Source organism: Ostrea edulis, chromosome 10 (assembly GCF_947568905.1).
Source record: "Ostrea edulis chromosome 10, xbOstEdul1.1, whole genome shotgun sequence".
Lineage (NCBI taxonomy): Eukaryota > Metazoa > Mollusca > Bivalvia > Ostreida > Ostreidae > Ostrea > Ostrea edulis.
The window spans coordinates 36,332,488-36,352,037 of NC_079173.1; the positions used below are offsets into that span (position 1 = coordinate 36,332,488).

The 19,550-nt window shown below is 36.3% G+C and overlaps 2 protein-coding genes across 3 annotated transcripts; one reads left to right on the plus strand and one right to left on the minus strand.

Moving 5' to 3' along the window:
- The first annotated feature begins 702 nt into the window (after positions 1-702).
- LOC125665943 (beta,beta-carotene 15,15'-dioxygenase-like) lies at positions 703-3,100 on the plus strand. The gene is made up of 2 exons (XM_048898972.2): positions 703-1,051; positions 1,525-3,100. Exons 1-2 carry the CDS (start codon positions 797-799, stop codon positions 2,905-2,907), a joined length of 1,638 nt encoding a protein of 545 aa, XP_048754929.2. The 5' UTR covers positions 703-796; the 3' UTR covers positions 2,908-3,100.
- Positions 3,101-4,579: 1,479 nt separating this feature from the next.
- On the minus strand, positions 4,580-14,995 carry LOC125665941 (cubilin homolog). 2 transcript variants are annotated; one of them, XR_007366424.2, is made up of 11 exons: positions 14,699-14,995; positions 14,065-14,209; positions 13,639-13,944; positions 13,035-13,319; positions 11,491-11,823; positions 10,894-11,175; positions 9,625-9,755; positions 8,144-8,339; positions 7,063-7,347; positions 6,514-6,932; positions 4,580-5,203 (listed from the first exon to the last, which is right to left on the minus strand). XR_007366424.2 is itself a non-coding variant. In XM_048898969.2 (11 exons), the coding sequence occupies exons 1-11, from the start codon at positions 14,774-14,776 to the stop codon at positions 5,142-5,144; spliced, it is 2,418 nt and encodes an 805-aa protein (XP_048754926.2). In that variant the 5' UTR covers positions 14,777-14,995; the 3' UTR covers positions 4,580-5,141. The 2 variants fall into 2 exon arrangements, 1 of the variants encoding a protein (XP_048754926.2); XM_048898969.2 differs by having other exon boundaries at positions 6,514-6,828.
- Positions 14,996-19,550: the final 4,555 nt, after the last annotated feature.

Below are 19,550 nucleotides of genomic sequence, written 5' to 3' on the forward strand. Positions count from 1 at the left end.
ATGGAATTTACAATTTCGATAAATGACCACTTGCTCTTTCTATATATCAATTGAGTTTCACTTTTGTATTAACAGCAATAAAGAGAATGTTATCAAATGTTTTACAAATAAACACTATATACCAAGTTTGACCCTGCCCTAGAGTCAGATCCTCTGCCTCGGGGATCATGAAATTTACAATTTAAGTAGAGACCTTCCTTCTCTGCATCACAATGCAGATTTTTTTTTTTTTTTTTTTTTTTTTTTTTTTTTTTTTTTTACAGATGTGCGGTTGTAGAGAAGAGTTTGGGTATTGGTCAGTTTTTGCCCTGCCCCTAATACTCTAGGGGTACAGGAATCCTGAAATGTACATTTCATGTCCCTCTTGTCCCAAATGTTTCATACCAAATTTGAAAAGATTTGGTAATCATCATGAAGTATCAAAAATGTTTAATTGTTAACACACATCAGAGACGCACAGCGGATGACGACGGGCGCTGACCTATTGCAATAGGTCACCTGAGTTTACACAACAGTTCAGAGTTTGAAATGCCGAGGTGACTGCATCACAATCTTCTCCTCTCTAGCACCTTTATTTATTTTAAAACTATAAACATGCCTGTCTATTGACGTTAGGTGATGCTAATCTAACACCCTATATTTCTGGTAGATGTCAAAACGATAACGAATGAAAATACGCCAAGGCAAGGTCAAGGTTATTATGCATTTATAAAGACATGTCATTCACCAGTGCGAAATAGTGTCTACATGGATCTTGTCCCAACACACTCTGTTAATCACTAGCTGACTAGACAACATGATGAACTGGAGACGTAAATCCTATTTGTTTCAGTTTGTGTCTTTAGTCTTGTGTTCGGAGCGGATACTCGTAGCGGGTGAAAACTTTACGTTTACTGGAAAGAGCATTGCTGATAGTAAGAGTGATCGCGCGGATGATGAATTAGGTGTGGACCCCGGCTTTGATCTTTTCTTTGCTTCTAATGACCGGGAAATGGAAAATGTTCCAATTTACTTCGCCGAACCTCTACCATCTTGGTTAAAAGGCACATTGGTAAGTAATATTTCGGTGTTATTGTTCAAGTCTTAAATAAAACATATTGTTTAGTTAAATATGTCCATACGTTTTGGGACGATCTTTATTTATCAATCTTAAAGATCAAATTCATACAATAATTTAAATTATATACAGAAATATGTCTCCTACCTGGGGGAGCAACTGACAATTACAACACACACTGACATCTTACTGTCTGTCCTGACTTAGGGTTACGTAAAGTGTGTGTTTGTTTTAAAAGAGAAATCACTTGCAGCGTGATAAAATTTAGTAAAACTACACTTGGACGGTCAATAGTTTGTCAATGTGACATGCCTCCGACAATGTAGATAAAATTGTGCATTATGTTTCGGCATCATAGTTATGCCAATTTCATATAGTTTTGACATGATTATGCTTCTCAAATTATTGCACATATAATGTCTTATTTGTTTAAAATATGGTATAACAAATTCGTATATCTATTGTAGATTCGGAACGGACTCGGGAAGTATGAAATTGGCGGCCGGCGTTTCACGCATACGTTTGATGCATTTGCCAAGCTCAGCAGTTGGAAATTTCCCGGCAATGGCAGTATTTTCTTTTCCACAAAATTCCTCCAAAGTGAATTTTACACAGAATCTATAAAACGCAATGACATTGCTCCCTATCTCTTGTTTGAATCCGTCAATCCACCATTCAATATGATACAAAGATTAGAAGCATTGGTACGGGGTATTGACAATATGAATGTGAACGTTTATAAGTTTGGAAACGGTGATGTGGTAGCCTTGAATGATTTCTGGAAAGTCTATAAAATAGCACCTAGTTCGTTGAAAACTCTTTTTTCAGTGTCAGCCCCTGTCAACATGCAGAAAACCCCATCAACATTTTCGTTTCTAAATTTCCTCTCCTCTGCACATCCGCTACCGGAAATGGGAACTGCCAATCATTTGACATACTTGTCGAGTGTAAATATCATTCCGGGTTTGAAAAGCAAAATATCACTTGTCAGAATCAAATCGTCTGAAGAGAGGGACATTATTACCTCTTGGGAGGTGGACCGCATTCCTTACATGCATTCGTTTGCTGCAACCGAACACTACGCCATATTCTTTGCATGTCCATATTATATCAATGTAGAGAAAATGGTTCAGTATGCAATTCCAGAAAAAGCGTTAGACTGGGAACCCGACACACCAACAACTCTATATGTAGTGCACATTAAATCTGGAGAAGTGTACACTTTAAAAACGGAAAATGTTTTTATGATGCATCAGATTAATGCTTTTGAGCAGGACAGTTCGAAAATCATCGTTGATATTTCGTCATACAGAAATCCGGACTTCGTAAAGAATTTAGAAATAAAGAATTTATTAGACCCAGTAAAACGGAACCAGTTTGACACAAGGGCATCTGTAAGGCGATATTCCATTGATATTGACTCATTAACGGTGACATGGAAAACATTCGAGGACTCCCGAGAAGCACCGTGTGCGTCGGCCCTGGATCTCCCATCAATAAATGAAAACTTTCGATATCGATCGTATTGCTTTGCGTATGGTGTGGCTTTGAAATGCAACAACAAATCTCTGAGTGATATAGCTCTGGTCAAGAAAGACCTATGCGGCCGTGGGCAGGATAAAATGTGGAAAATAACCAATCATTATGTCGTGGAGGCGTGGTTTATCCCGACTCCAGGGGGGAGCGACGAGGATGATGGTTATCTTGTTCTTCCGGTGTTGAACGGAGAGAAAAAGTACAGTTATCTGGCTTTTCTGAACGCACGCACTATGGAGATTGTCAATTCCGCCGAGCTCCCTACCATTGTGCCCTTTAATCTTCACGGACGTTTCTTCCAAGATTTGATATAATATATTCAGTCACGTGAATTTTTTTTTCATATCTTCATAATGTATTGTGTGAATTATTTTGCATATAGTTTTCCTTTTATTAAAATGAATATACGTGTATATAATTTGTAAGCTTTTCATGAAAATATTTTGTACGTTTTTATGAAAAATGTTTTGTACGTTTTTATGAACTATTTATAAATGCTATGCTATTTCTAAGCCTTATAGCGTTTTTCTTCAAATGAAGGGCCATTTCCTCTTGAAAGGGAAGGTAACACAGAAACGGCAAAAATAGGGTGGGGTCATTTCAAAATCTTCCGAAGAACCACTTGTCCAGAAAAGTTGAAATTTATACAAAAGCTTTCTGACATAGTGTAGATTTAAATTTGTTCAAATCATGCCCCCCCCCCCCCCCCCCCCCCCCCCCCCCGTGGGTAGGGTGAGGTCACAATAAGGAATCAAAATTTTACATGTGAATGTATAGGGGAAACCTCAAATAAAGCAAGGTTATCATCACTCAAATTAATATGCAAGAATCCCAGGCAGTTCAGATTCATGGAGTTCAAATCATGACCTTTGTGGGTAAGGTGGGGCTACAAAAACAGATAAAGGCTTTATGTGGGCAAATACAAGAAAATGATTAAAACAAATCAAAACGTTTCAGCGTTGTGTTGATTCAAGTTTTTTTTATAACCCTTGACTAATATCGAAGGTCATATTATTTTTGTACTCCACGTCTTCATACATGTTTGTGCAAGATGCACGAAGGCCTTGTCGATCACCTGAGTATTAAGTTAAAGGTATCACTATCCCCATGGGCAACGAAATCTGTAATAATTTCCCTGTTCTGCAAATCTAAAGTTTAATATTCATCTGGAACATAAAACAAAAGAGAACCAATGCTCTGAAAGTGCCTGATGATGAAATACCTTGGATGATATAATACATGTTATTTTAAATCTAATGACTATTTTGTACCCGCCCAAAACTCATAACTCTTGGGTGGCGAAAATCACAATTATCGTACACCCCTTTCTCCTTTTCCTATATATGCACCTAATTTTTCATATCAAATCAGCAAAAATTAAAGTCTTTCAAGATAAAGACAATTAATCGTTATGACTATTTTGGTCTCAATTTGGTACCAAACATAAAGTTAGTTTTTCTTACACATATGCGCTATCCCGTGGGGATCCGGGTTAAAACAGGTTCTCAGTACCCCCTAGCTTTTCGTAAGAGGCGACTAAATGGGGCGGTCCTTCGGATGAGACCACAAAAAACTGTGGTCCCGTGTCACAGCAGGTGTGGCACGATAAAGATCCCTCCCTGCTCAATAGCCATAAGCGCCGGCAGTGGTGATGTCTCCAAATGAGTGTAATATTTACAAGCGGGACATTAAACGGTATTCAATCAATCAATCAATCACATATGCGTTTATAGAGAAGATAATTAGAAATTGGTCAATTTGTGGCAGTCCCCCAGGCCGCAGAAATCCTGAAATTTATAATTAATGCCCCCCCTCCCCCCTGTCCAAAATATGGTTTATACCAACTTTGAAAAGAATTGGAAAGATAATTATCAAAATGTTCAGCTGTTAATGCACATATTCAATTCCCAAAACCACTTTTGCCCCAACCTGGTACCAATATCCCTAATCCTGGGATAAGTAAATTTACACTTTTAGCAAAGTAAAGGGCTACCAGTACCTTCTAAATATCCATTTAGTTTCAATTTCGTATCAATAGCATTAAAGAAGATTTTATTTAGATAATTTACACAAACACTACATGCCAAGTTTGGTTTGTTTGTTTTACATGTATATTGTTTAACGTTTTGCATTGGAAGAGAATATTTTTGAATTATTTGAGCATGACGACGGCCGCAGACCAATAGTAAAAGTCATCTGGGTGACTCAGGTGACCTAATAAACACGCAACCAATGGACGGATGTAATGACGTTTTATGAAAGCGCTGAAACACCGAGATATAATTATTGTGATATGATATACAGAGGGATTGCAGGAATAGCAAGAAAGCTTTTACAATTTAAAAATGTCCTCACCCTTACAAAATATAGATACCTGTACATGTGACTTTTCATGCACTGTATACTTGATATACACACAATCACTTAAATGTAAATGTGATGAACTTAAAGAGCAGAATAAGTTTGATCTGTGTCGCTTTTAGGATGGACATCACCTGATAAGATCTCAAATAGTGAGTACTACAAGGTGTATGAGCACTGGTACTAGTCAGCTGATATCGTATTTTCTACCGTCCGATGCCGAGCTGCCGCGGTGCGGAGTATTCTGATCTGTAAATGAAATTACTCCAGACTGACATTCGTATGACACATGAACATAACACCAAATTACAGTTAGTCTACAATACCAAAATTGTTTTTTTTTCTTCTTTAACCTGCCAATAAATTCTATTTTCGGGTCTGTTTGCATGCGTGTTTATGCATATTTTCTACGAAAAATATTGAATAATGAACCACAACTTACATTTCACTCAAATCCGAAGATTTAGGTCACATGACTGGGATTGAGAGGTACATGTATCAATGCATAATTTAGCAGTTCCAGATACAATCGGAACACCTCGCCATTTACTCCGTTGCTTCGTAAAAAGAACAAATTCTTTATATATAGTAAAGGGCGAGGGGTTCCGAATGTTCCAGACACATATGGATAATGCATCCTACGCGGCGCTTTCTGATTGTTGAATCATCCTAATTCTTTTTATTGTATTCATCTTACGAACTGAAGGATCAAAATGATACTAAACATGTACTCTATTACTAGCAAGTAAAAATGTATGACAAGATAGACAACTCTTACATAAATGAAATACAATGATTCCTTTACCTACTGTCCTAGTTTGAATGAAGTGGTGTAACCTGCTTTCATTTTTGTATTCTATATAGGTTTTATGAAATGTATCACTGCTCGTTATCTTCACCTGTCCTGTCTTTACTTGCATGATTTTAATTTTTCTTTTTACAATTAAATAATATCAAATATAACAGATACTGCAGAATTTTTATCTTACGCGAGTACTCGGTATCGCGAAATACCTCGTATACGTCAATATCGCGAAATACCTCGTATACGTCAATATCGCGAAATACCTCGCATAGGTCAGTATCGCGAAATACCTCGTATACGCCAAATCGCAAAATACCTCGCATAGGTCAATATCGCGAAATAAATCGTATAGGTCAATATCGCGAAATACCTCGTATACGTCAATATCGCGAAATACCTCGTATAGGTCAATATCGCGAAATAAATCGTATAGGTCAATATCGCGAAATACCTCGTATACGTCAATATCGCGAAATACCTCGTATACGCCAAATCACGAGAGCATAAATTCGCGAGTTCTCTATTGATCAAGACTTTTTATATGTATTTTAGCAATATAAAAATAAAAGCGGGTAATTCTATTTTGCGAGTTATGCTTCTCACGAAATTACGCGATAATAAATTTCTCGCGTATATTTAGGCATTTACAGGGTACTCTATATTATATTTCTGATACTCTATGTGTATCTATAATTTTGATAAAGGTTTTGAAAGATAAGAACATGTCTATTTCAATTGATTATGAATTACTCACCAGCAATTGGTTGTGCCGCTGCTAATATAGCATACGTCTTGCTGCGAATTTCAATTTTTACATTTCCATGAAACGAAAACTGCATCCCCTTAGTAACTCCTTTTAGCAGGTGCTTTGTATGGTTTATCATTAAAATCTCACTATCAGTAGTGTTTGTGGCTGGGGATGAGCAATGAATATCCATGATGGTCACCGTGAACCGATGCATTGATGAAATGGTCCATGAACATTGAGACATCAGATGTTCGAATCGTGGGTATGTTGGGGTACTGATATATCTCGTGGACTTATTAATCATTAGGTCTTCTCCACATTCTGTAGTAATGATGGGATCAACTTATCAGCGAACTGCTAGACTAGTGGTTTTGAAAACTTTACGAAGAAATGAAACAAGAAATCTTATCTTCGTTTACTATGACCTAAAATTGGAAATTTTGAAATCTTAATTAAGCAGTAAATATTTTTATCTAACACAGTATTAACCTGAAATACAGGTTACAGGGTGACAAAAAAAAATATAAAAGCAGATTAAACTTGTAAAATAGCTACCCGACAAAGCCTGCACGCTGTCAGTTAGTTCACTATCGTCTGCTTCCCCAATGGCAGACATCCATACTTCAAACAGAATCCCCGGATACAACCTTGTGTTGATGAAAGCCACATTTTCATTGGATGATACGATGGTTTCTTTTACATCTGCTTGTCCATAACATCTATAATGAATTCTGTATCCTCGGACGTAAGTCGGGTTTAATGAAGGTGTCCTCCATTTCAATAGGAGTCCGTACTGCGTCGGAGTGACTGTTAGACTCCTTGGTTTACTTGATGGTGGATCTTACAGAAATTTAAAGAAAGAAAAGCGATGAACGGTTAGAAGTACAACATAAAACTGCAATACGTATACCGCACTGTAGGTATACATTTGAAATGTTTCCTTAGATTAGAAATCACCTGTAACAAACAACGTTACTTTTTCGTAACGAAGTCGACTTATAGAGAAGAATATATTTATAGATATACATGTACTAATGAACACATTTTATGTTAGCTGATAAATGTCGCAGGAATTTAATAAACATAACTTCCCTAAGTGAGGAAATGTTGAATATAAAAGCACAGAGACATATATTTAATATGGATACCCACTTCCGCCCCTACCCAGGGTTAAACTAACTATATAATCAGTGTGTGTGTGAATTTTTAAAGGTCTTATGTTTGAAAATTAAAGCAAAGCAAAGATCAATGACATAAACATGTAGTTGATTGATTGTATCTTGCTTAACGTCTCTCTCAAGAATTTTTCACTCATATGGAGACGTCACCAAGACCGGTGAAGGCTTCAAATTTAGGCCTATACTCGGCGCTTATGGTCATTGAGCAGTGAGGGTTCTTTAGCGTGCCACATCTACTGTGACACGGGACATCCGTTTTTAAGGTCATCTCCGAGGACCCGTGACATTCACACCTGATGCCAAGCGTTTGGCGATGGAACAGTCACTACCTGTTTTAACGACTTCGGTCAGTCGCGGCCGGGATTCGAACCCCGGCTTTTTAGAAACGAACATAATCTACACAAGAAACACCACACAACAGTAAAGATTTGATGATGACAAACATTGCTACCACCTACATAATGGCGTTAAGCTGCCACTGAAGCCTACACCAGTGTTGCTGTCGTCCGTGACAAACACTACAGTCGCTTGGTTGTCTTTTATGATGACGGGTGACTGCGTTCCTTTGCCACAGAACTTCTGGTTCATAGGAAATTCCACATAATCTTTCTGGCACATCGAAGAATTTTCCATATCGATTTTGGTGAATTGGAACTGAAATCCAATTGTAATTGTTATGAGAACAACTGAACAAGGCTTTTAGACTTATGCATAAAATCAGGAACAAGTAATTTCTCACCCCTCCCAAGGTAATATCAATGTGTTTTAAAAAGGCATTTCCATACAAATGAGATGATGAATTTGCATAATATGGATGTAAAGTAAAACTACACTGGTATGTATTTTGAATATTGATTTTGTGTAACATACGTTTCGTGTTTTTGATTATGACATCATAATATGACGTTAGCACTGCTTGTTACGGAAATCATTATTGATGTAATATCATTTGTGCAGTAATAACGATATTGGATGGACGATTCTGATTATTCGCGTAACAATATTCTTTCTATTCATTTTGTGTATGCCCGTGCAACGAGTCGGTCTTGTTGATATAGTTGATTTACCCTCGTAGTACGCTGCACAGTATGTCATATTTGACATTGTCAAAACAATACAGTACAATACAGAAGAAATCTCCCATTCCAAAGAACAATCATTTCTAAAGCTAACATTGTATTAGGCGTCACCCGGGAGTGTCATACCGTACAACGGCTGTACATGTACGTCATCACTCCTTTATAGAGATCTTTCATGTATCATTTCTAAAACTTGAATAGTTTCATACCATTGGGAACAATATGTGACCTGGTTATTTCAACAACAACAACAAAAAGAAAAATGAAAAGAAACACACACAAACTTGAAATCTTCAGCAAAAATAAAACAGGAAAAAAATCCACTCGAAATAAAAAAAAAAAAGCACATATCACGAACCCCCAACCCCTGAGGTAATCCTTTAGATATTTAGTTATGTGCGGAGTTTCATCTCTTAAACTCAATGTTATTTGAGAATACATTTCATACTAATGTTTTCAGGTGACATTGTCCATTGACCGTCTGACTTCAAAATCAAGTGCAACCTTCTGACAGAGACTTTCTTTGTGTTGTTTCATCTTTTAAGTTCAAACTGTGTGGGGAAAAAACTTTGTAGGTTCATACATGAATTATTCTTCAGCCATAGGGATTCTCCGTGCGAGTGTCATTGTCAATAGTCAAAGAGAGTTTGGGATATCGCTTACAGTATGTGAGCAGGTGACTCTGACCATTCAAGTCGTTTGCTCAAGTGAAGTTTCTTTGAAGCTCAAATGCCATTAGATGTTTAATCTGGAAACCCCGACAATCAGCTAGACGGGCGGACACGCCCACACAGATATCACGTTCTCCGTTCACTGATCCACATGTATGTAAGTCATTAAAATGTTAATGTTTTATTCACCTTATACCAAATAGACTGGTCCGTCATGATATTCCACTTGCAGTAGACATTTGAAAGGTAGCCGCCATTTATCCCAGGTGATGTAATATTAAGGCTTTGGTTATGGTGCAATTTGACCGTGTAACCACATGCTGAAAATAGACATATGTTCGCCGTCAATAGTTTGCCAATGTATAGATAACTTTAATAAAATCGAACAACTTGCTCTCTTCGTGAAAAGGTGGGGGAGGTATACTCCGAATATTGCCATAATTCACATAGTGATTGCGTGGTCCTCATGTAGAGCCACGAGTGTTCAGACAGTATTTTAGATATGGGGTTTGCTGCACACACAGGACCACATGACATAGTAAGAGTTGATATGGTAAATCATTATCATATTTAACATTACAGAAAAGCCTACTAAGTTTCAGTCATTGCGTACGCATGACCACGATGGAAATAAATTCCTAACATTACTGATGTGTGTATACAACAAACTAAAACACTATCCTTGTTGCAAATACACTTTACGAAGCCAAGCTGTTTAAAAAGCAATTGTTGAATTTTCCACTGATAAACTTTGCTTGTGGTGATCTTGTGGCCGGGGCGCTCGTTTTGCAGCAAGAAGGTCTCGGGTTCAACAGTCGAGGTCGGCGCCACATCAAACCCAAGATGTTTAACATGAATGTAGGTAATGACTTTCCATCTCCGAATACCCGGTATTAGAAGTGAACATCATGGGTGAAATTTAAAACGGAGGGCCCGAGTGTTCGTTCGTTTGTTTGTACCCTACCAACCGTTGGTCAAAATTGCGGCACTTCATCTATAAGCCATTTGGAAGGAACATCTAAATGACTAGGACTATAAAGCACGGCATTAACTGTACATAATTAACTCTTCTGATTAAGTAGATCTACATGTAGCTACCTATATGTGCTGAGTATATGTAACTAATTATATATAACTTATAATATGTAACTATCAGTATGTTATTTATTATACATAATTAGTTATATGTCGCTTAGCTATGTGTAGCTAACTGTAAGATAATAATTAACAATTACTATGTGTGACTTCTGTTTGAAACTAACTATATGTTACTACTGATATGAAACTAACTATTTGTAATTATGTAACTATGACTGTGTATAGGTAACTATATGAAGAAATAAGTTCCCAAAGGTCAAGCTATCGATTTTCCTCCTTACCAGCACGCGTTATCACATCTGTATGCACACCCTTATAAAGCTGTAGCCTTAAGATATAATCATTCAATTCTTGATATACCTGATCTAATTATCTTAACACTTGACGCAATTCCTTCTCCGCCCTCAGTCAGATAAGATAGCTTGATAGCAAACAGCTGACCCTTGTGATCTCTGGTGTTGATGACATAAAATGTGTTATTAACATGTATTGGTATCACATGATACGCCACTTCCGGTACTATGCTATAGGTGACGATGTATCTCAATAATTGCTTTTCCCCGCGATAGGGATTCCAGGTAACGTTGATGAAATCATGATCGCTCTGTACGTGAATATCATCTATAAACGAGGGTGGGGAATCTGCAAAATGATCAAATAAATGTCATAATTATGAAATTCTTATATACTGTATTCATTGACAATGTGTTTTCCTATCAGAGATTGCTGATGGTTTTTTCTTTAAACACTTGAAAGTACATTTAAGACAAATTTAATACACCGGTAAATTGAATATTTCATAATTTTGAAAAAGGAATATGCACCAAAAGCTGTTGTTCAAGAACTTCTGAATTAACTCTTGCAATAAATAAATTCTATTCACCACAACCTTGCATTGCACTGTAAAGGACGGGGAACAGTGCGCTTTGTCTACATGGTACGTGTTTCTATACTTACCTATTGCCTTGACGGACACATTGAAACCCCGCCCACCTAATGCATTAGTGGTATTCAAAATGATGAATGTGCTGTTGCTCTGTATCAGATAGTCTGTCCTTTCTGAAGAACCGGAACAATGTTTTACAGTTTTTCCAATCTGTAGACACGTTGTTTGACAGTCGTCTTGATTATAGCATAAATCAAGATCCCGGATGGAAACTTTCAAATAGTTATCCTCCTCTGTACTGATGCTCCATTGACAAATAGAAAAAGGTTGTAAATGGAATGGGTAACCATCCGACACTATGGTTATCTCCATTTCTCCTTTGATAAAAAATTCATTATAGCATTCTGAAAAACAAAAGTCGCACATCAAATTTTACATGGTTTTTATCTCTTCAAGGAATAACACATTTTTTGTATAAATTTTATATATCATTAAAGCTGTGTGACCCGATGTTCATGTATTATGTTTGTACAAAATTACTTTAAAGCAGATTAATTACTTTATAAAGTTATTAACTTTCCCTTAATTACATGCTTGAAAACATCTGCATGTAAAAGAAAACAGTGAGAATATTATTTAGAAAGTAAATATAGTGTGGTACATATATAAATCATACAGTGTTAGACGTCTATAAATAGACCCACGCGCGTCAGGGGAATCCTAACATGATGTATTAACTCATACGCAACTGTCTTGTTTCAAGGCTGAACGAGCGTAAAACAACGAATTGCTAAGAGGTATTAGATATTTTTATTTCTATTAAACTTATGTAACAAAATACACAGCTTTACACAGATAAGACCACCGATGATCTGAAAGTTTGAACTGGTCACGTGACTATCACTTGAAATGGCAGAGTGACGCGGTTATTTGTAAACATCGATTCAAAATCAAATAATTTGGGTTAAAACAGGTGAAATAATGTATGACATGTCACACAGCCTCATAACTACATACGTGCGATGATTGAATAGCGTTTTTACGAGATGGAAAAAAATGTTGTAATTCGGACCATACAGCTTTAAAGAATTAAAGAAACGATTGGATTGTTCGTCTCTTCCCAAAACGCATTTACCTTTAAAGTTGATTTTTTTAAAAATATTCTGTGATCCTTTTAATACCTACAATTTTTACGCGAAGTTGATGTTTACAAAACACATCCAGAGAATGTTTCTGTTTATTCGTTATCAGTGAATGTATTGCTAGTATCAGTAGTGTAATAGGTCTAGTATTTATCACCCATGAAATGTATCCCGTATTTGTAGGAACATCTGCTTGTGTATAGTAAAAAATAACGAATACAGAATCAACCGATAGTTGATACATTGTAAGTTCAGGAGCCAGTAATCATTTAGCCCTCCGATTTAACGCATTTATAAAGCAATGAAAATAAAACAAGGTATGCGCTATGACATTAAATGTTTACATTTGTTTATAGATAATCCCAACGTACTAACAAGGGACGTGGGAAATATCACTGAAGTCCGTATACAGTTTGTTTTTGGTCAAATCATTATCAATTGATGTACTGGTATGTAATTACGCTACCACTCACCTGATGTTAAGTTAACATAATCCAACCTTTCACTTTCCCAAAAAGATGTTTGTGCGAACATTGAAATCTGGTAGATCTGACCTCTGTGAGAACTGGTATCCAATATGTATGAACCATCCCTGCAGTCGCTGGGTACCTTACTGTACACCATGGACGGATGAACGCCATATTCAATCACACAACTAAGATCATCATAGTAAGTTCCGTTCCAGACCCAGTCAATGTGGATGGAATCATTGAATGCTGTAGCGGATAGGTTAGCGGGTGGTAATAACTGGGGTATAACTAGAAGAAAGAAAAGTGAATTAAAAATAAAAGTAGAATACACTAAATTAAATGAAATATATTTCTTACAAAAATGAATTAAAATCAATTTTAGACGCAAAAGACTCTGAAAAATATGCATTTAACCCGCAAAGGCCAACAAGAGGAGATGTAAAATTAGAATTCAATTTCTATATGGGTAAAAGTAGATCTGTATATAATAATACAACAGTAAGAACTCATAAAAATGAAAAATGTCAATTACAGAGTCATGTACAAATGATCGCATCTCTTTTAATATTATCAAGCATCATGGTGACGATATGTAAAATACAAGTACCTTCTACGTATATATAAGACGGCGGACCTGATTTTATGGAGGAAAATCTTATATCCAGGGAATCGCTGGGTACTACTAAAGTATTGTTTTTCTCTGTCTGTGAGCACAATTTATCCTTAAAATCGCTTTTGAATGACATCAAACATCCAAAGCCACGCCCCTCAGTATAAATCTTGAACCATGTGTTATTGCTCACTTTGGTAACGTTCCAAGAACATCGTATGCCTGCGTGATATGCCAGAGGAAATTCTGGCGATTCTATCTTATAATTTTGATTCAGATTGAGGTTTACTTGTTTCCTGCAAACTGAAAAGATCACATGAACGACAAAAATTGTAAACCTGTCATGTACTGATTCAATGACAATTTCATGTATTATTGACCATAAAAAAGATAATAAATCGGGAATAGTCAGAATCTCCGTACCTGCATGGATGTATCTGGTAGTGAGGAGCGATCTGTTCTGTAGTAGCTTTATGACGTAGAATCCAGGGTGTGCGACAGTACTGATGTTCAGATTGGTCTCGTTTTGGCCAAGAATATACGCTGATTTGTATCCCGTCCCCACAATCTGGCAAGATTAGAAACTTTCGAGTAGAATGAAAGTCTTGTGCAGACAAAAATATCCACCTCCATTTCATCTGGTCAAATATTCTAATACACGTGCTTCATGCACAATAAGTACAATGCTATATATTATTGATATTAAACTATTTCATCATTAGATATCCTTTCTTAAAAACAATAAGTTCAAAAGCAAATAAGATTATTCCATCATACACCGTGTTTAACTCAAGTTTTGCTCTCTACCACTTTCAAAATTACTATTTCCTACCTCAGAATTGTTTGGTCCATTACTATTTTTTAAGAACATAGAAAACATTTGGAATTTCATAAAGACAAACCGGAACGTGTAGATGAAACATTATGTGCAACGATTTTTCCAAAGGTCCGATAAATTTACTTAATCCAGTACAGTGAGTATAGAACCATTTTGAAAACAAAACGAGAACGTTATAAAATTCAGTCTTATAATTAGAGTTTTATTTTATTTTCTTACCTGACTTTCAAGTGTTAAATTTGTGAGATGAGGTCCCAGTTTCACCGCAATATATCCTGGGTAACTTCTCGTGAGCATATCTGGAGATGACAGTATTTATTTTGAACTCATTCCTTAGTTCATAAATTCATACAATCTAGCTTCTGTATTGAAAATAAAATTTTGAATCTTATATTGGGTATTTCAATCATACATATCTGTCAATGATTTTACGATGGGGCACCGACGTATATGCTATTTATAAAGAAATCAAAATACTACATAACCAATGCTTGCTTTTACCTGTTCTTTGTGTGACACCACATGAAGTTGTACAGCACGATGAAAAGAAAATTAATAACAAGAACATGTTGAGTAATTAAAACAATATACCAATAAACATTTAAGCACTAATGTTCGTCCTCTGTTGTCTTTTATTAACCTATAGTTTATCAACAGACACATCTCTCGACTAACGCGCACCTGCTTCCACCACAAAAGATAATTGATAACAATTATCTCCTTAACCACTACCTTTGGAGGTAACGAACCAAATTCAATTACTTTAAATAATGAAAAAGTGAAAATAAGGGATATTGATCAATCTTAAAATTGCTATAAAGATAAAATAAATTAAGAGAAGGACAAATGTGGATCCCTTGACATAGAAGAGGTGGTGTCGGGTGCCTAGGAGGAGTCAGAACCAACCATTATTAACTGGTCATACCCGCCATGAGCTCTATTTCTTGATACAATCTGTCATTAGGTCAAATGCTTTTTAACGTCTTTCATACATTTGTTAGGCCGTTTTTTACATACAGACTACGGATTACTCCGTTTACCAGATCAAAATATAGTGTTCACGGCGGGTGTGCCTGGTCAACAACAGGGGATGCTGGTCAACAACAGGGGATGCTTCATTCTCCTAGGCACCTGACCCATCTCTGGTGTTTCCCTACTCTTAATTTTGTACTCTTTATAGGATTTATGACATGGATCACTGTTCGTTATCTTCAATTTTTTATTCACTTGTATGAGCATACACGAGTCACAATATTTCCTAACGATATTGGTTTTTAAAAATTGTACTATCAAAACCTTACATTCTGAATACAAGATTATATGCGAGCTTTAATGGCTATTCTTCGTTGTAATCGTAAATCATGTATATACATTTTTAACTTGTAGCTATAGGCATTCAAACATTTTAAAAGTGAAGGAAACAAAGTCGGGCAGACATTGATTAAAATAGAATTGAAACCCACACCAATACCTGTGTTGTAATATGCAGAATTATATGCATGTTATCGTAGGCGTTAAATTGACTGTCACAAATTTTCTTGATGCTGCAATCATATGAATGAAACATAATAAAACTCCATGATCAAAAACATATTACTAGAAAGAAGAAAATAAACGTATGAATATAGTAAGATATGTGTGAAACATCTGACATCCCCGTTTGTGTTTTATAGACGAATGACAGTAATTGTCAATAAAGGAAGCCTAATAATTATGAACAAAAGATATATGGAAGTGTCCCCACCGTGAAATGGGGGATAATGGCCAATGACAGTTCCAATAAATAGCCTGGTTCTCCATTCATTCCACGAAGAATTGTGACTACATCGAGAGCCAGGTAAGTCAGACTTGTACATCTATTTGCTTTCGCTTTGTAGTTAGGCCACATCAATAAAATTTCTTTTTGATTGGATAATTGACAGAAGAAAATTAGCGCGACGTTAATGATTTTCTCCCAACAATTTCGTCAGGTGAGGCACAAATCATTGGAGCGAGTAATTTACATTTTGTTTCGTTTTTAAAATAAAAAAAAAAAGATTTTAAATACATATTGAGCAACTGCTAAATATTCTGCATATATCATTGAATCCTATTCTTTTGATTTTTTTTAACAAATGTCTAATCAGGTGGTCCCTTTTCTGGGGTCTGCCACAGCAGCACTAAGTCGATCTTTATGCACTGCACTATTAGTTTCTTCACAAAACACCTGGCGGCCGTTTCACTAACCGATCGTAGATCGTAAACGTACGATTACGTTTAAGATCATTTGACTCGCACGTATACGAGCGTTTCACGAAACCTATCGTAGTCGTAACACTTACGATTGCGATTTACGTCTGACTTTTTAGAACTCTTTTCTCTATGGAGGTAGATTTAAAATTAATCCTACCATGGACAGAAATATTCATTAATTATTTCCTCATGGTTTTAAATATATCCTTATCGTCTGCAGTACCCCATGCAAGTTGACAACAAAAATAATGGAAATTTTGAGCCCTATCTCTAGTGTAACAAAGAAAATTCCTAGAATGTTTAAACAATTGATAGAATAATTTTTATTGACTTTCATGTAACTAAAATGGGGGGAGGGGTGATATAAGAAATAACATAAAAGATTTACATTTTAGAATTTTGAATGTCATGTATCGATCATGATTTGTGGGCCAAATTTCCATCAATAAGTAAACTATGTTCAACGGATTAAAAAAAAAAATAAGAAAATGAAATTATATTGATAAAAGGAAATAATAAAATGAAAATAAAATTGCACACAAGTAAAGGAAATTTTATCCTGCATCAAACCATGGATATGTACTCCGGCGTTTAATCATTGTTGTAAAATAAGCTGCAACACTAATGAATATCTATTCACTTATTTGTATTAATTTCAAACAAATCATGGGCTCAATTTGTCCCTAAAATGACTTGAAATTTATTTTCCCCATGCGTTTTTCTTTTATATATATTTTTCCGTTTAGGCATGTAAGCATATGCTAACTTTCGTCTTTACGTGATGACGTATAATCCAAATCATTTATTAAAAATTATTATTGATATTGCACTTTATGATGATTGATTTTTATATTGTTTAACTTCCCTCTCGTAAATTTTCACTAATATGGAGACATCACCATTGCCGGTGAAGGGCTGCAAAATTTAGGCCTATACTCGGCGCTTAAGGCCATTGAGCAGGGATGGATCTTTATCGTGCCACACCTGCTGTGACACGGGACCTCAGTGTTTGCAGTTCATCCGAAGGACCGCCCCATTTAGTCGCCTCCTACGACAAGCAAGAGGTACTGAGGACCTATTCTAACCCGGATCCCCACGGGTGTGCACTTTATAAAAAGAGGTCGGAACCCCAAGGGTTCGATAATGACCCTTCCCTTGTATGTGTATACATATAGGTCTAGTTTGTATGTTTAATTTCTAACGACCTTCATAAAACTACAGAAACGATCCACTTGCAAAATTGGGATTTTAACCCCTCTCCCATCACCAAGTCATTTTATTATCATATTTTCCTTAAAATGTGTATGTATTATGCAGTTAGTCAGTTGCATCAAAGGTATTGATCTGACAAGAAAAAAAAAAAAGCTGAGTACGTCGAATCGCAACGTCTCGGATCATTAAATCTACTGTTACTAAAGAAACTTAATTTCTGAACATGAGAATATTAATGTCTTGTATCCTGCCTAATGTTAAATATACAGTCATGTAATCTAACGGTGATGCAGGCATATGTAGCTATACCCCCCCCCCCCCTCTCCTATTACTTTTCTAACAACTGTTCTCGATACTATTACATGCAAAGTTTGATATATTGACCCCCCCCCCCCTCACTTTTTAAAATATGAATTCTTGCATTGCCTTTACATTTATTTCAGCAGACTGGTCACAGGGGCTAGGCCCGTTTTGGACCCGAACTCTGTGTTACAATGAATTTACTATATTTTAAGTATCACAGAGCCCGGGCCCAAAACGGATTTGACCCCTGCGAGACTGACATTTCTGTGGTTGTGCGTAACAAAGAAGGACAACTCTAATTGATTTAAGATTCGGGCTCGGACTGTTCAATATTTTTGTGCAAAAGCAGACTGCAAGTCATTGTGATTGTTTTCTTCCTACAAAGCATAAACAAACTCGATCAGGTAAATACTACCACAAAATGATCTCAGACGGGGCCAGCATGGCGGCCATATTGCTCATTTACGTGCATGTAGGAGCACTTACGATAACCCTAGACCACTCGTAGGGTTACGATCAATACTGATCGTAAATCTTTTAGTGAAACGGTCGTACGTGCTACGTTCACATTTAAATCTACGTTTACGATCTACGATCGGTTAGTGAAACGGCCGCCAGATCAGCTAAAGAGAGAAAAACATGGGAAAATGACATCTTAGAAAACTGAAAGAGATTTTAAAGGAATTTGAAAAGCTGTGAGAGGACGGGGTGATTGTATAATCTGTACTTGCCAATACCTTTTTGACATATCTAACCAAGATAACTTGTGATCTGACGATTTCGCAAATACTCGTAGCTCTGTGTCCAACACGGTGATGCTATTAAGATTCCTAAAATCAACACAAAATCTAAATGTGTTGTTCGTTTTAGCAACCGAGACTATTGGTGAGGAATATAAACTGTCTGACATCTTTATAACACACATTTCTAACATTTTATTTACCACTTCAACGGTTTCTACCATTGGAAATGGGATATATCTTGGACGTACTCGTACAGGATTGTCTCGTGTTGAATCATGAGTATGTCCTGGCTACTCAGTGAAAATATCACCTGAAGCTCCTCAAAAGTCCTTTCATGATTTATATTTCTACATCATCAAGATCGTGGTCCACATCTACATCCTTGTAACTCTGCTGCTTACATGTGCCTCACCATATCCTTCCTGGGAATCATTAGATTCTGAATTGTCAATTTGTTCTGAGATTAAAATAGACAAGACAAATTTTACCCCTGTCTCCACACGATCTACATTCTTCTGAAACAAATTTTCATGATAAGCCTGTGCAATTCCGTTAACATCCAACATGAATATTTACCACTT

What these genes read in the sequence shown, in the direction of transcription:
- LOC125665943 (XM_048898972.2), top strand. Translation starts at nt 797, where the DNA reads ATGATGAACTGGAGACGTAAATCCTATTTGTTTCAGTTTGTGTCTTTA. An exon ending in CTTGGTTAAAAGGCACATTG is followed by an intron (nt 1,052 to 1,524) that starts GTAAGTAATATT and finishes TATCTATTGTAG; the next exon opens with ATTCGGAACGGACTCGGGAA.
- LOC125665941 (XM_048898969.2), bottom strand. Translation starts at nt 14,776, where the DNA reads ATGCTCACGAGAAGTTACCCAGGATATATTGCGGTGAAACTGGGACCT. An exon ending in ATTTAACACTTGAAAGTCAG is followed by an intron (nt 14,210 to 14,698) that starts GTAAGAAAATAA and finishes TAATCTTGCCAG; the next exon opens with ATTGTGGGGACGGGATACAA. An exon ending in AGCGGCACAACCAATTGCTG is followed by an intron (nt 5,204 to 6,513) that starts GTGAGTAATTCA and finishes TTTCATTTACAG; the next exon opens with ATCAGAATACTCCGCACCGC.